This window comes from Thalassophryne amazonica, chromosome 19 (assembly GCF_902500255.1).
Source record: "Thalassophryne amazonica chromosome 19, fThaAma1.1, whole genome shotgun sequence".
Taxonomy (NCBI): Eukaryota; Metazoa; Chordata; class Actinopteri; order Batrachoidiformes; family Batrachoididae; genus Thalassophryne; species Thalassophryne amazonica.
This window is the reverse complement of record NC_047121.1, coordinates 4,260,367-4,277,085: the sequence shown is the minus strand read 5'-3', so window position 1 is coordinate 4,277,085 and position 16,719 is coordinate 4,260,367. Positions and strand designations below refer to the sequence as shown.

General features: G+C 41.6%; 1 protein-coding gene across 1 annotated transcript in view; it reads left to right on the top strand.

Annotated features, from left to right (window-relative positions):
• alk (ALK receptor tyrosine kinase) overlaps positions 1-16,719 on the top strand; it is a 1,475,036-nt gene that overhangs the window by 1,298,536 nt on the left and 159,781 nt on the right. Inside the window, 2 exon segments of the mRNA XM_034159972.1 lie at positions 5,952-6,099; positions 14,749-14,859. Of these exon segments, the coding sequence (XP_034015863.1) occupies positions 5,952-6,099; positions 14,749-14,859 (259 nt within the window).

The window sequence follows — 16,719 nt, the reverse complement described above, 5'->3', positions numbered from 1 at the left end:
CTCCTCACAGTGCATAATTGGAAAAACTAAACATGAGAGTGATTTTGATTGCAAATCATCACTTTTCATACACGTTTTCTCCAGAGGAGTCAGGAGATGGAAATCCGCAGTACAGATCAGATGAAGATCAAACTTAGTCTGTTTATTCAAAGTGTCATTTTGCACCTCATTGTCACAAATGAGAGGGACTGAGGCACTTTTTATTGAGATATAATACAAAACGTCCACCAAATGGGCTTTTTAAACATTAAATTCAAATTTCCACAAAATCCACAATCCAGATCAGATCCGGATCAAACTTTGTCAGGTGACAGTAAGTGCCAGTCTGCACCGCACTGTCAAATATGAGAGTGATTGGGGCACGTTTGGTTAAGATATAATGTAAAATACAAAATTAAATTGGTTTTCAATGTTAAATTTATACAGGCAGAAAATCTGTAATCTGGATCAGATCTGGATCAAACTTTGTCAGTCGATAAAGGATACCATCCTACATAATGCTCTCAAATATGAAAGACAATTAGATCTTTTTTTGACAATTATGATTTTTTCCTTTTTCCATGATTTTTCCTGAATTTGTTTGCCCTTTAACCTATGACCTTGAAAATTAAATTGTTCTCTCCTCTCAGGATATGAATCCTCCATAAAAATTTCATAATGATATTTGAAAAATTGTGGGCTCCAGGCTGTTTATAAACAGACAAACGGATGAAACTTCGTTGGCGGAGGAAATAAGAAAATATTTCAGCTACAGTCTGCCAGAAAGCACATGGGACACTCATGTCATCTGTTTCATCTGTTGTCTGTTTGAAAATCCATTTCCATTCCGCTCTATAACAATTATAACTCTTTAACAATTCAGATCATTCAAAATTGCTTCACTAGAATTTATTTCTCAATATATTCTAAACTCTTTAATTAAAAATCATGGATGTCTGTACAGTAATTGTGACCAGAATCTGACAGGACTACAATAAAAATAAAACATAAAGTAAGACCATATGTTAGAAGTTATACAACATTTTAGCTGCAGTCTTTTTGTCTGCACACAAACTCGGGCGGTGTTCTTTTGCGTGCTGACACAGCCTGTAAATGAAGCTGACAGACGGGCACAAAGACGAATATGTGCTCCATCTCCCAAACATCATTAGGCAAACAGCTGAGGGTAGCTACTGAGCACCAGGCAGCGATCTCTCTCTGCCCACCGAGCATGACCAACGGCGAAGGCACCAAAATCAAATCGCTACCAAACACCAGGCCAGTTGTTTTGTTGTTGTTTGTTTCATTTTTTTTTCCCCGTGACAAATTATATATATATATATATTATACAAATACTGGATGGTAAGGAGTCCAACATAGAGAAGTATTGGATGAAGAAAAGTTATATTAATTATGTTCTCCACCCCCCTCCCAAATTAAGCAAACAACAAAGAGTCAAGTAAATTAGATCAATTTATTTTGTTATGAACAGCATATGAATGCTTCTAAAATGTCAGTAGTGTGCTTGTCTACCTTCTTAGTGTTTTTGGCATCCTTGGAGTTCAATATTTCCACCAGTTTCTCCTCTGTGAACTCAGCAAACCTCGCTGGCAGACAATTTTCTGCTGTTGTTGACATGTTTGTTGCCATTTTTTCAAACAGCGTCTGTCAGGTAGTTCCTGACCTTTGTATGCCGCGCTCTGATTGGCTAGCTGTTGGCAGTAAGTGCTAATGCTATTGGTCAGTGGGAACCGATCCAACATAACTTTCTGGCGCCAAGCATGCCAAAATACAGGTAGATGATGGACAGAAAGGCTAATCTGTGATTGGCTATTGCAATCTGAGTGGAGAACACACACACACACACACACATATATATATATATATATATATATATATATATATATATATATATATATATATATATATATATATATATATATATATATATATATATATATATATATATATATATATGTGTGTGTGTGTATGTGTGTGTGTGTGTTTCAAAAGTCACTCATGGTTTTATTTTGTTATTTGAAACATAAAGTGGATGAAATTCACATGGTAAAATCTATATTAACTGAGAATATTTGTGGTACCATTTTTGATTTGAAATGTTCATCCGTAAGTCAGTGGTACATCTCGACTTTTTCATAGCAATTAAGCCACCGTTTCACGCATGCCTGACAACATCTGACAACATTTCACGAGTCACTGAAGCACGTGTTTCTGGTGTGTTCTTCAAGCGTTGGGATCGTCTGAGGACTTGTTCCATAGACTTTTGACTTGCTGTAACCCAACAAGAAGAAATCACAATGGTGTGAGATCAGGTGAACGGGTAGGTCATTCCACAGGACCACGATGACCAATCCACAGATCTGGGAACTGCTCATCCAGGAACACATTAACGTCACACGACTAATGCGCTGGGGTGCCATCTTGTTGGAAAATGACTTGCTGCATGTTAGCTACAGCTGACAGGTCGGGGAAACAGAATTCCTGAAGCATACTGAGGTAATTGTCGCCAGTGACATTCACAGAGTGTCCTTCTCAATCACGAAAGAAGAATGGGCCAGTTAAGCCATCTGAAGTGATAGCACACCAGAGGATTAACTTAGCCATATTCCGTTCGTGCTTGTGGATTTGCACAGGATTGGCAAGATCCCACATGTGGGTATTATGCCGATTGCAATCACCAGAAAGGTGGAAGAGAGTTTTGCCGCTGAAACACAATCTGCTCCAGGATGGAAGGGTCTCTGTGAAAAGGACCCAACAGAGTTTCAGACATTTCTACCCGGCTGTTGTAGTCTTGCAGACCAAGCTTTTGGACAACATCAGTCTTGTAGGGAAAGAGCCTCAGATCACGCTGCAAGATCCTTTGGATAGACATAGTGCTGATATTCAAGTCTGAAGATGCTCTCCGAATGGACTGGATCAAAGGCCTCCCGGACAGCTGCAATATTCCTCTGCCCACTTCAGGGTCTTCCTGAACGGGTCTATCTATCATGAATCCAGTCTCCAAGAACTTCCTGTGGGTGTTCAGGAAGCTGTTTCAGTCCGGTGCATAATGAGGTCCATGGAGTGCCTGAAATCATCGCTGCACTGCAGTCACAGATTGAAGCACTTCCATCCATGCAGCAGTCTTGCACCTCTGTTCTAAAGTAAGCACAACACTTCAAGAAAACAACAGAGCATTACAAATTTGCACTTGAGAAAATTCTCAGTCACTGAAGAGGGAAACAGCACAAGATAAACACCCTACGTCGTATACTTGCAAAGAAAAGAGATAAATAAGTAAAAATAAAATCCATGAGTGACTTTTGAAACACCCTGTGCACGCACACACACACACACACACACATATATATATATATATATATATATATATATATATGTGTGTGTGTGTGTGTGTGTGTGTGTGTGTGTGTGTGTGTGTGTGTGTTTGTGTGTATGTATACAACCCCTGGCAAAAATTATGGAATCACCGGCCTCGGAGGATGTTCATTCAGTTGTTTAATTTTGTAGAAAAAAAGCAGATCACAGACATGACACCTGCATCATATCAGATCTGCTCGTTAGTCTGCATCTAAAAAGGAGTGATCAAACCTTGGAGAGCTGTTGCACCAAGTGGACTGACATGAATCATGGCTCCAACATGAGAGATGTCAATTGAAACAAAGGAGAGGATTATCAAACTCTTAAAAGAGGGTAAATCATCACGCAATGTTGCAAAAGATGTTGGTTGTTCACAGTCAGCTGTGTCTAAACTCTGGACCAAATACAAACAACATGGGAAGGTTGTTAAAGGCAAACATACTGGTAGACCAAGGAAGACATCAAAGCGTCAAGACAGAAAACTTAAAGCAATATGTCTCAAAAATCGAAAAATGTACAACAAAACAAATGAGGAACGAATGGGAGGAAACTGGAGTCAACGTCTGTGACCGAACTGTAAGAAACCGCCTAAAGGAAATGGGATTTACATACAGAAAAGCTAAACAAAAGCCATCATTAACACCTAAACAGAAAAAAACAAGGTTACAATGGGCTAAGGAAAAGCAATTTTGGACTGTGGATGACTGGATGAAAGTCATATTCAGTGATGAATCTCAAATCTGCATTGGGCAAGGTGATGATGCTGGAACTTTTGTTTGGTGCCGTTCCAATGAGATTTTTTTTTTTTTCTTTCAATTTTTTTATATAGCGCCAAATCACAACAAACAGTTGCCCCAAGGCGCTTTATATTGTAAGGCAAGGCCATACAATAATTATGTAAAACCCCAACGGTCAAAACGACCCCCTGTGAGCAAGCACTTGGCTACAGTTTTTAACAGGAAGAAACCTCCAGCAGAACCAGGCTCAGGGAGGGGCAGTCTTCTGCTGGGACTGGTTGGGGCTGAGGGAGAGAACCAGGAAAAAGACATGCTGTGGAGGGGAGCAGAGATCGATCACTAATGATTAAATGCAGAGTGGTGCATACAGAGCAAAAAGAGAAAGAAACAGTGCATCATGGGAACCCCCCAGCAGTCTACGTCTATAGCAGCATAACTAAGGGATGGTTCAGGGTCACCTGATCCAGCCCTAACTATAAGCTTTAGCAAAAAGGAAAGTTTTAAGCCTAATCTTAAAAGTAGAGAGGGTGTCTGTCTCCCTGATCTGAATTGGGAGCTGGTTCCACAGGAGAGGAGCCTGAAAGCTGAAGGCTCTGCCTCCCATTCTACTCTTACAAACCCTAGGAACTACAAGTAAGCCTGCAGTCTGAGAGCGAAGCGCTCTATTGGGGTGATATGGTACTACAAGGTCCCTAAGATAAGATGGGATTTATAATTATTTATAATAAGATTTGTAAAGATGACTGCCTGAAGAGAACATGTAAATTTCCACAGTCATTGATGATATGGGGCTGCATGTCAGGTAAAGGCACTGGGGAGATGGCTGTCATTACATCATCAATAAATGCACACGTTTATGTTGATATTTTGGAAAACTGAAAGGATGTTTGGGGATGATGAAATCATTTTTCAAGATGATAATGCATCTTGCCATAGAGCAAAAACTGCAAAAACATTCCTTGCAAAAAGACACATAGGGTCAATGTCAATGAGCAGATGTGATTTGATGCAGGTGTTAATTTGGGGGATGAAAATTTACAGGGTGATTCCATAATTTTTTCCTCAGAATTGAGTGATTCCATATTTTTTTCCTCTGCTTGGTCTAAAAAAGTAACCATTACTGACTGCCACAATCTTTTTTTCCTGATTTCTTATAGTGTTTCTTAAAGCCAGAAAGTTGACATTTGAAATGACTTTAGTTTTGTGTCATGTCTGTGATCTGCTTTTTTTCTACAAAATTAAACAACTGAATGAACATCCTCCGAGGCCGGTGATTCCATAATTTTTGCCAGGGGTTGTATATGCACACACACGTGGGTGTCAGAACTGTGTATCTTGGCATCCCTAACAGCACTGACCACACACTGATCAATGATATCATTAGCAGAAACTCCTGTTCCAGTGTATTTATGTGGCATATTAGTGATAAAAAGATCAATAAGAGACGATTTATTTGGACATTTGGGATTAAGACGAGAGGGACTATTAATGATCTGATTGAGATTAAAAGACAATGTGTTTTAAAATCAACAAACACTGGTGAGAGCCAATCCAATTAAAATCATCTACCAGGATGATGTTAAAATGTAATTGAGATAAAACGTGTCAGAAGGAGGCCAAAAGAAGCCAACAACAGTCAAAGACTGACCACCACACAAATCAATATTTAGAGCTAAACTTTCAAAGTGTTTAGGAGCAGATCACAGAGAGAACAAGATTTAGTTCACGATTTAGTTCAGATGCTGGTTTTATGCTGCTAATGAGGTTTTTCTGTTTTTGATGTTCCAATGTGCGGGCGGATGTGAACTCATGTCTTTTGTTTCTGTTTGTCCGTGTTTGTGTTTGTTAAACGGTCAGGATCACAGCCTATGGTGCAGCCGGAGGTCGCAGCGTGACGGCCATCAGCAGGTCACATGGTGTCTACATCACAGGAGACTTTCTGCTAAGGAAAGGAGAGCTGCTTTACATCCTGGTGGGACAGCAAGGAGAGGACGCATGTCCCAATGTAAGTCTTTTTTTTACTTTCTTTTATCATAGATCAGAATGTATTTGTTATTCCCCCAGTGGACGACAGTCACGCTACATATTTCTGCATTACATTTATGTGTGTGTGTCTGTGTGTGTGTGTGGGTGGGTGTGTGAATTATTTTGAGCAAAAAATGACCTGCTTCATTTAATGACCAGGTCAAAACTTCACCTGGAACAGTGGCCTTTTCTGGATTAATTTGTCCCTCAATGAGCTCCACTTTATATAATTATCAACCTCCAAACCAAGGGTACAGTACATACAACTTCCTCCATGAATTGTGTCTTTTTCTGACTCCATGTGTGAAGATTTGTGGACTTTTCTGCCAAACATATTTGATCCATGATCGAAATGTAATCAGCGTGCAGTGTGCAAAATCATTTAAAATGTGATGGGACAGGAATGAGTGAAAAATCAAAAGTGACAAATCACAGCTCAGTCGTTCAGCAGGTGCACGGGTTTACAGCCTGGTCCTGGGTACGACCTAAAACTGCATGTGGCAGTGAGGTCTCTGTTTGGCAGTTCAGAGATTTGAGGAGAATTGGCGCTACCTCTTAATCACTGTTGTGCTTGGGTCACCCTTAGGCAAGGCGTAGCACCCACCAGCCTCCGAATGTCAAGGGCTACTGACACACCGTTTTTGCTGGCGGTATATAAATCCCAAACTCATGGACAGCAAACAAAGTCCTCAACGGTGGAGCAGGCGGAGAAGGTGTTTCAACAACACCAAACGGCTGTGAAAGCAGAAGAAGGCTGCAGCAGAACCTCGACCCCAATCATCTGGCTTCCCCAGCCATTGGAACCAGTTGTGGAACTGTCAAGAACCACGGGCCTGACGGAGTGCAACGTCATCCCCATGCTAAACAAACACATGCACAGGCGTCTCCTTGCTTAGGCAATTGCTTCATTGCCATCTACCTTCTACTCCAAGTCTTTTGGCAATCAGGAATGAGCAATGGGGGGCAGCATTATGAGTCTGGGAGCCCTTAGTTTCAGACCTGGCACGGAAGCGGCGGGTGCTTGATCAGTCGTCTGACTCCTCAGACGAAGCAGGAGGATCTTTTGGCAGCTACACCCGTGACTGAGCAGCCCTTTTTAGGACCCACTCTGCTCACCCTGAATAGGGAGGGGGCTAGAAAAGGTGCCCTAAACATAGCCTGCTTCAATTTCGCCTGTCTGGGTAACCACGCCCAGAGGATCACCACTATGTGGTCGAAACAATGAGAAGATTCTGAAAATCGGTACGTGGAACGTGCGCACCCTAATGGACACCACCAACACAGACCAGCCAGAAAGAAGAACCATGCTGGTCTCAAGAGAGCTCGCCAGGTATAACTTAGACATCGTTGCCCTGAGCAAAACAAGAAGACCAGGAGAGGGTCAACTGAGGGAAGTGCTGGGAGGATACACATTCTTCTGGAAAGGACTCCCTGAAGAAGACCGCCGGATCCACGGTGTCGGCTTCGCTATCAACAACCGCCTTCTCCCCAAGCTGACTGAACTCCCGCTTGGGGTCAACGATCGACTCATGACACTGCGACTCCAAGTCACATCCCAGCAGCATGCATTCATTATCAGTGCCTATGCTCCCACCCTGGATGCCTCCGATGAAACGATTTCAATGCCAGAGTCAGTAGAGACTACCAACTCTGGGACAGAGTCATCGGAAGGAACGGGGTCGGAAAGTGCAATGACAACGGAACCCTGCTACTCAGCAAGTGCACCGAACACCGCTTGGTTATCACAAACACCGTCTTCCAACAGAAAGACAGTTTCAAGGTCTCTTGGCAACACCCCCGCTCCAAGCACTGGCATCTGCTGGACTATGAAAATAAATTCCATTATTATGTGGCTACGATGGTACACATGCTCTGATTGGCTGATTTCCAGTCTGATATTTTCCCATATCATACTGTTACCATGACAGTCGAGTATCAGATTTGTGACTTTGTTTACAATTTCCACAAGCCAAATTAAAACAAAACACAAAGCAAACAAAGAAAATGGAGGAATCAACAGCAAATGAGCTCGAGGTGGTCCTGCAAAATGAAGACCAACAAGATGAAACACAGTCAAGAACAGATTGAAAACTTCGTTACAATCCAGAAAGCTGAAAACACAATTAGAAAAACCAAGTCGGACATGAACGAACTCCATAAATATCTAAACAGCATCAGAAAAAACACACAGATTGAAATATTACCAGCAGTCAATCTGACGTTTTCAGATTCATCCGCTCTCTGGGACCAGTTTTCAAAAAGTACCGTATTGGGGCTGTGAACACGCCGGCTCCATGTGTCAGGGTTTGATATTGTGTCTGGTTTTCTGTTTTGTTTTTTCACATACATACAGTAGGTGGCAGTATTCACACGTAAAGGTGGTTAGCGAGCCACCATTATAAACAAAGAAGAAGTTTCATTTTTATATATTTATAAGTGTTAAGATTATGTTAGCACTGTTGTCTCACAGCAAGAAGGTCGTGGGTTTGATTCCAACCTGTGGTCTTTCTGTGTGGAGTTTGCATCTTCTCCCTGTGTTTGTGTGGGTTTCCTCTGGATGCTCCGGCTTCCTGCCACATTTAAAGACATGCAGGTTAGATGAATTGGAAACCTTATAATTGTCCAGGTCTCCTTTGCAAAAAAGATCTTGTTCTCAGTGGGATTAACCTGGTTAAATAAAGATTAAATTAAATAAAATTTTCTGACTGTAGCTGACAACCTGGCCAAGGTGAACGCCTTAATCACTTATTCATCTTCACGTCTTGAAAATGTCATCTTTCAGAAGTAGCTGGCATGACAGAGACACTACACAGAGAGGCCTAGCTTCACTGCTGACACTGGACACACACACGCGCGCACACACACACACACACACACACACACACAACAGGTTATTAATGGTGTAGAGATATTATTATGACTTAACCACAAATGTGTATTTTTTTTACACACATTGTGTCATTGTATGAAATTGGATAAATAAATTGATAAAGTCCTTGAAAGATTGTGGACATTTTTAGCTTCCAGTAATTATGTTCAGATTCCTGCATCATATCTGATATTCCTTGTACTGAACACAGACTCTAATAGTGACGGGACGAGTGGTACAAAGTAGTCTCAGGATCCACACACGTTATTTCTGTGCCTTCACATAACAAATGGTGATACATTTGGGTTGACAGTATGAGTCAAATCTGAGATAATGCACTGGTACCACACTTCAGCACATCCACGACAAAACGGAACCACTGTGGGTCCTGGATAGCAACCACTGAGGTAGGCAACTGGTGCATGCCCAACTCTCAAAAGTAATCAACCATGTGTGTAGCCAGGTGAATCATGGGCATCCCCCTGGCCTTCTCCAGTCAATGAGGTCCTCAACATTCAGGCACTTTAGGGCTGCATCAAGCATGGAGAAATGCACCACATGGCCAAAATGTTGAAGCTGACACACCCTCACAATGCAGGTGACACTCCTCATCTTGGTCATTCCAACAGTACCCAACAATCCTCCGAAGACACCAAGTACCAAAGATATCCATCCATCACCTTAGGTCACTGGTTACCATCCAAGTCTCACAATCAGACAGTGAGACGGGAAAAACCAGGAAAGCAAAGACTTGGTCCTTCCTTCTCCTTCAAGATAGCAGGATTGCCAAACACCTTTGTCCAGCAATGTCATGATTCTGTGAGCTTTTCCCAAGTGTATCTTGATCTCAAACGCTGATGGTTCAGAGATACAAACGTCACCGCCAAGATAAATATCTCTACAGGTTCAGCACTGTCACCACATACAGATACGGTTCTGGTGGCCAAGTCCAGGAAGTTATTTATCACCTGGATCTTAGTCTTGATCCATCCAGAACAATTGTAAACTCATTCAGATTTCCCACTGAGTTTCCCAAGTGCTGCCATCAGAGTATCCACTGATTCTGCAAAGATCATAACATTGTCTGTAAAGTCAAGGTCAGTAAACCTTTCTTCACCTAAGTTGCTGCTTTCCACAACCCCACTTGATAATACATTTGTAATGAAGACCCAGCCATGGCCCACTCACACCAGCACATTAATACAGGCCACCTGCCCTTTGATCATTTCAAGTTAAATCAGGATTCATCTTTGATCCAGCATACTGGCATCCAGACCTGCTGATTACGATCATAAACAGCACTCAGGCTGATGCTCAGAAAAGACTGTAGAGGATAAATTCAGCCATTCAGAGACTGTGATATGGCTGTACAGGAAGTCTGTGATCATATAAAGCCACTATTTCTTCTTTCATCTGTGTGGCTGGTCTCTGATGATCCCATGTGGTCTGCAGTTGCAAGGCCAGTAGGATGTACTACTGCATCCTGTGGTAGCAACACTGATATCCATGACTCTGGCAACATTTGTAAAACACATCCCTGCAGTGGCATGCCAATGGCGCGAGCATATAAAATCATTATGCTGGGGAGCATCGTTCCTGGCAGCAGCATCATCATCCTTTTAATCACAGTTGAAAAGACTGAGACTAAAACCACACAATCCTTCTAATCACCAATGAAACCATCCATCATCCAAAATATAAAGGCTGAAGATACTGGAAAGTCTGATCTGCTGCCTGAGTTTGGCATTTGTACTCATCGTCGCTGCATTTACAGGCTTTTATTTTAGAAAACCAGCATGCAAAATGTGTTTGGCAAAAAAACATACATTTGTTTGAGTTAAGTCGTGCATCACTGCATCCACAAGACAACGGAACTGCTGAGGCACACTTATCAAACATAACATGTATCTGCTGTAGCCAGGTGATGTGTGGGCTTCCCTTGGATTTCTCCAGAGAAATGTGCCACATGGCCAAAATATTGAAGCTCATGCAAATGACACTTCTCATCTGAGAAATCATTTAAGCAACTGATTATTAAACACAATGTCATTTCAATTGTTTTTTATGGTTAGCCTTACCTTAGCCTAGCCATCTAGCCTAGTGATGTGCCAAGGAGTAGAAAGGTTTTCTTTATATAAGATTGCAGCCTGCCAGTTGGACAGCATGATTTATTAATTTTGCTTATTCTCAAAAACCCAGCACATTCTCCTTATTCAGATTTTTTTTTTTTATTTTATGGCAGTTGGCGTCCAGCATTGCAGTATTGCTGCAGCATTCTGCTCCAGAGTGTGAATCGGACAGGACCTCATTCAGACTGGTACAGAAGCAGCTTGTCATGCATGTAGACACTGCCATCATGTGGCTGCAGATGATAATGCTGCATTTTTTTAACATAGAAGTCACTTCAAAATATCAAAATATGGTATGCACAATTTCAGTACTTCCTCTTTCTTCACATGCCCCCTTTTGCTAATCATAATGCCTGTCAATAATGAAATTTTTTTATAATTGTTCTCAAATTACAATTCAGTGTTATCGGAGTGATTATTATCAGGGTGATAATTAACTTCACTTCTTGTGCTGTTTGGTTTTGTTGGAGACGCTGTGTGTATTTCAGACGGGCCTTCACAGCTACCAACATGTTATTAGTTTTCAGCACAGTGTCTCTTGAAGGACACAGACAGCACGGAGGCAGTTCCACAGTAGGACTGAAGTTGTTAAAGGTTTGTCTTATTCCCTCCCAGTTCTGACAGTGAGACGTGCAGAGTCTCTCCAAAGTGATTTGTGCTGAAGAACAGTGTTTTCATGCACCCTCGGCTTCCCACTGACGAGGGAAATGATACCTTCCCCATCCCGACAAACGCTCACTCATCGAAGGTGTGTGTGTGTGTGTGTGTGTGTGTGTGTGTGTGTGTGTGTGTGTGTGTGTGTGTGTGTGTGTGTGTGTGTGTGTGTGTGTCAGAACAAACACACACACCTCCATTTTCTTCATTTCTAACGCACAAACTCAGCTATAAAGGAAAGAGAACAGTGACGACAGAACAGACAGACTGAAAGGAAAAACCCGTCAAGACGATGCTCCCAGGATAATTGAACGCACTCCCTTTTACCCCCTACCTGTCAGTCACATGCATAAAAGTTCCGCCTACTCCTCCTTCCTAGACTCCCAGAGCCTTGATACCAGACAGATGATGGCAGACGGAGCGACACACACACAGTGAGAGACGCGACTGAGTGAGTGAGTGATGGAGTGAAGGAGTGAGAAGGACTCGAGCAACATCACATCCCTAAAAGCAAACGCCTCACTAAGTCCCCGCACATTGGCCATCATTTGCCAACAAAATGCAATGCTATAGTTTTCTAAAGAGGCCGTCTGAAGTCTGGAACGTTGCACACATTCAAAGCACCAGTGGTGACCACAGCTAACGTAAATGATCTCTTTGATAAATGCTAAACTGCAATATGAAAGTTTAGCTGTGAAAATATCAAACCAATAAACCGCTAACTAACCACAAAATCAAATTCATACATTTATTCTGGCTCAACTTCCTGCTCCTTCATCTCCTCGAGGTGATATTTCCTTTATTTTGCTTATTGGATTCATTAGCAATGTCTAAGCTCCTAACAGGAGCAAACTTGTAGAATTTCAGGGTTTTTCAAATTCATCACTTTGCAGCCTCACAGACTGATTTCTCTTGTCTCCGTTGATTTCTTGTGTACTCTCGTAAAGCAGGCGTCTCATGCAAAACTTATACTTCATTGGTCTGGTTAACTATATATTAGAGTTTATTGTCCTGGGAAATCCGAATACATATAGTTACTGAAATAACTACTGTTCATAATTTTTTTTTTTTTTTTTGGTATATAAGTCACACTGGAGTTGCAGGACAACCCAAACTACAGGGTGACCCATAAAAAACAGAACTCATAAAGCTTAAACTTCAGTCTGTGTGCTGTCATTCCTCAAAGTTTCTGTTATCTTGGTCGCTTTGCATAAATGTTATGTACTTTCAAAATTGTGCTCCAAATGTTATGATTCGTGGGGAAATAGGCCTCCAGGCAAAATGTGTTTCCCTTGGTTGACCAAGACATGTTGGGGAAGGCAACTGGAACAACAGTCTTTGTGGGATTTATTACAATTTTTATGGGTTCTGTTTTTTTTTTTCTTTTTAGTGTTGGGGGGGGGTCACCATATAGATAAAAAATGCAAAACATCCTTTGCCGTTCAACTCAGTGCCTAAATACTGAGGAATCATGCATGAAGGAGTCTAGTGCGAGAAGCCAAAACACCAGTGACAACGGTGATGGTCACCTTGACTTGATCTGTTTTCTTGTATTGAAGTCCTTCTACACTGCACTCCAACTTGGAACTGTATAACCGGTGATGCAACAGGCAGAAGTTTTTGTTTTTTCTAGTCTCAGCCACAGAAGACTTGAACTTGTCATGGATGTCTCCTGGTCTTGAAGGCTTCCCTCACTGGTTCCCATCTTGCACAATTACTTGAAATTTGAACTCTTTCTGCTCCAGACAGATTTACCATAGAGCACTGCACTGTTTATATTTTTTCTACTGATAGTTGTAAATGAAGTCGGAGACATTCAAGGATTTGGAAATGTTCATGTATCCATCCCCAGACTTGTTTAAAGAAAACTGCCTGCAAATATATAATCCACAGATTTAGTTTGTCTGTTTGTATTTGGAAATTCATTCAACAGTGCCAATAACCTTTTTTCTGTGTATAAACTATACGGCTTTTGAATATAATTACCTCCGCCAAGGAGGTTATGTTTTCGGTCGCGTCCGTTTGTTTGTTGGTTGCTTTGTTTGCAGGATTACTCAAAAAAATCCTCAACAGATTTCAATGAAATTTTTACCAGGGGTGTATCTTGGCCTAACTTAGAAGTTATTAAATTTTGGTAATGATCCAGAACACGATCCAGATCCAGTAATTTTTTTTAAGGATTCTTTATCATTGCAGGATAGGGCCAGTTTCAACATTTTTGCATCTAACTTCATGAAGACGGGTCACAAAGGCTGAATAAAAATTAAGTTACGACACAACAATAATTTAGCATTTGTTTATCCTCATTGAATAAACTTATTAGAAAATATAAAAAAACTTGTGTAGTTCATGCAGTTTCTCTTTATAAATACATTTGCTGAAGATCTAAGGGTTTAACCACTGAATCTGAAACATGACAGTAGATGTGTGAAACGACGTGGAATAAGTCTCTTTGCCAAAGGCTATTCCATGTGACATCAGTGACCCTATGGCCTCCGAGTGCTTTTAGTTTGAAATTTAATGATCGTACAGAATTAGTTCATTTTCATTGACTGTTGAACATAAATTAGATTCTCTACGTAATATTCAGGCGTGCCAATAATTCTTGTCACAACTGTATTAAGTGCACTCATTTCTTTTCTTTTCTCTCTCTCTTTTTTTTAAAGAAGCAGTGTGCCAAATTTACACTCATGGAAAATACTGAACATAAAAATTACAGAGCACACTAGAATCATCTTGTAATGGTTTCAGCATGTCTTTTCAGTGTGTGTGTGTGTGTGTGTGTGTGTGTGTGTGTGTGTGTGTGTGTGTGTGTGTGTGTGTGTGTTATGGGGGTTGCTTGACATTTGCTCATTATCATAATACCACAAACGTGGCTCCCACCGGCGGAGTTGTGCCTCCTCACACCCAGCTGGTGCCGATGGCGAGCAAATGGAACCACAGTCAGATGATGTGACATTTCTCTGCCTCCCTGCAGTCTAACGTCATGCTGAATAAGATCTGCCTGGAACAGAGCGGCCCAATGGTGAACAAAACGCAAGTGAAAGGGGGTGGAGGAGGAGGGGGCGGAGCAACGTATGTGTTCAAGGTAAGGATGGGTGCTAATTTACTCACTAAGTCACTGTTAATTGCTTCTTACCTTTTACTGGTGGGGAAACATTCAAAATTAATGTCATAATTTTGACTCATTTTCCAAAGTTCATATAGATATGGGGGGCGATTGAGAAGTTTTGACTCTGACCCAGAAAAAAACTGGGTGCGGTTCTTTATCATTTGCATTCTGAGACTGACTCACTGGGTGCAATGATGCAAAATGTTTCTCAGAATGTAAATGATGGAGAATCACAGTGTACTTCATCGGGGTCAGGCTCAAAACCTCTCAATCACCCCTCATACATTGAAAGTAACAACTGTTATTATTATTATTACAAGTAAGTTCAGGGACACAGGTATAAGTTGATTTTTGGCTGTTATTTTCACCAAAAGTTAACTTCTCAAATGAATAAACTCGACTTTGCCACCATCTAGCTGGTGATGTGAGCAGTTCAGGGCTTCTGTACAATTGTTCCTACTTGAAACCCAAAATTCACACTCATCTTCAACCGCTTATCCAAGATCAGGTCACACCTACGGACAGTTTAAAGTTTCCTGTCCACCTAACCTGCATGTCTTTGGATGTGGGAGGAAGCCGGAGCAACCGGAGGGAACCCACAGAGACACAGGGAGAACATGCAAACTCCACACAGAAAGGCCACAGGTGGGAATCAAACCCATGACCTTTGTACTGTGAAGCAACAGTGCTAACCACAAATCACCATGCTGCCCACCCAAAATACAGTTTTCAAAAAAAATTAGAAATTTCAGAAATGCATCCGTTTTTTTGGCAGGCAGATGTTTGACCTCCTGGTATTAGTATATAAAATAATTCGATTTTTAGAGTTTTATGGTTCTAGACTTTTAGGACAAGGAAGGTTTGCCGTAAGGATGGATGGATGGAAGGACAACAATTTCTCTTGGCAAGCACAACTTATTATTATTATTATTATTATTATTAATATTAAGGAAAATTACACTCAACAAAAATATAAATGCAACACTTTTGGTTTTGCTCCCATTTTGTATGAGATGAACTCAAAGATCTAAAACTTTTTCCACATACACAATATCACCATTTCCCTCAAATATTGTTCACAAACCAGTCTAAATCTGTGATAGTGAGCACTTCTCCTTTGCTGAGATAATCCATCCCACCTCACAGGTGTGCCATATCAAGATGCTGATTAGACACCATGATTAGTGCACAGGTGTGCCTTAGACTGTCCACAATAAAAGGCCACTCTGAAAGCTGCAGTTTTGTTTTATTGGTGGGGGATACCAGTCAGTATCTGGTGTGACCACCATTTGCCTCATGCAGTGCAACACATCTCCTTCACATAGAGTTGATCAGGTTGTCAATTGTGGCCTGTGGAATGTTGGTCCACTCCTCTTCAATGGCTGTGCGAAGTTGCTGGATATTGGCAGGAACCGGTACACGCTGTCGTATACGCCGGTCCAGAGCATCCCAAACATGCTCAATGGGTGACATGTCCGGTGAGTATGCCGGCCATGCAAGAACTGGGACATTTTCAGCTTCCAAGAATTGTGTACAGATCCTTGCAACATGGGGCCGTGCATTATCCTGCTGCAACATGAGGTGATGTTCTTGGATGTATGGCACAACAATGGGCCTCAGGATCTCGTCACAGTATCTCTGTGCATTCAAAATGCCATCAATAAAATGCACCTGTGTTCTTCGTCCATAACAGACGTCTGCCCATACCATAACCCCACCGCCACCATGGGCCACTCGATCCACAACATTGACATCAGAAAACCGCTCACCCACACGACGCCACACACGCTGTCTGCCATCTGCCCTGGACAGTGTGAACCGGGATTCATCCGTGAG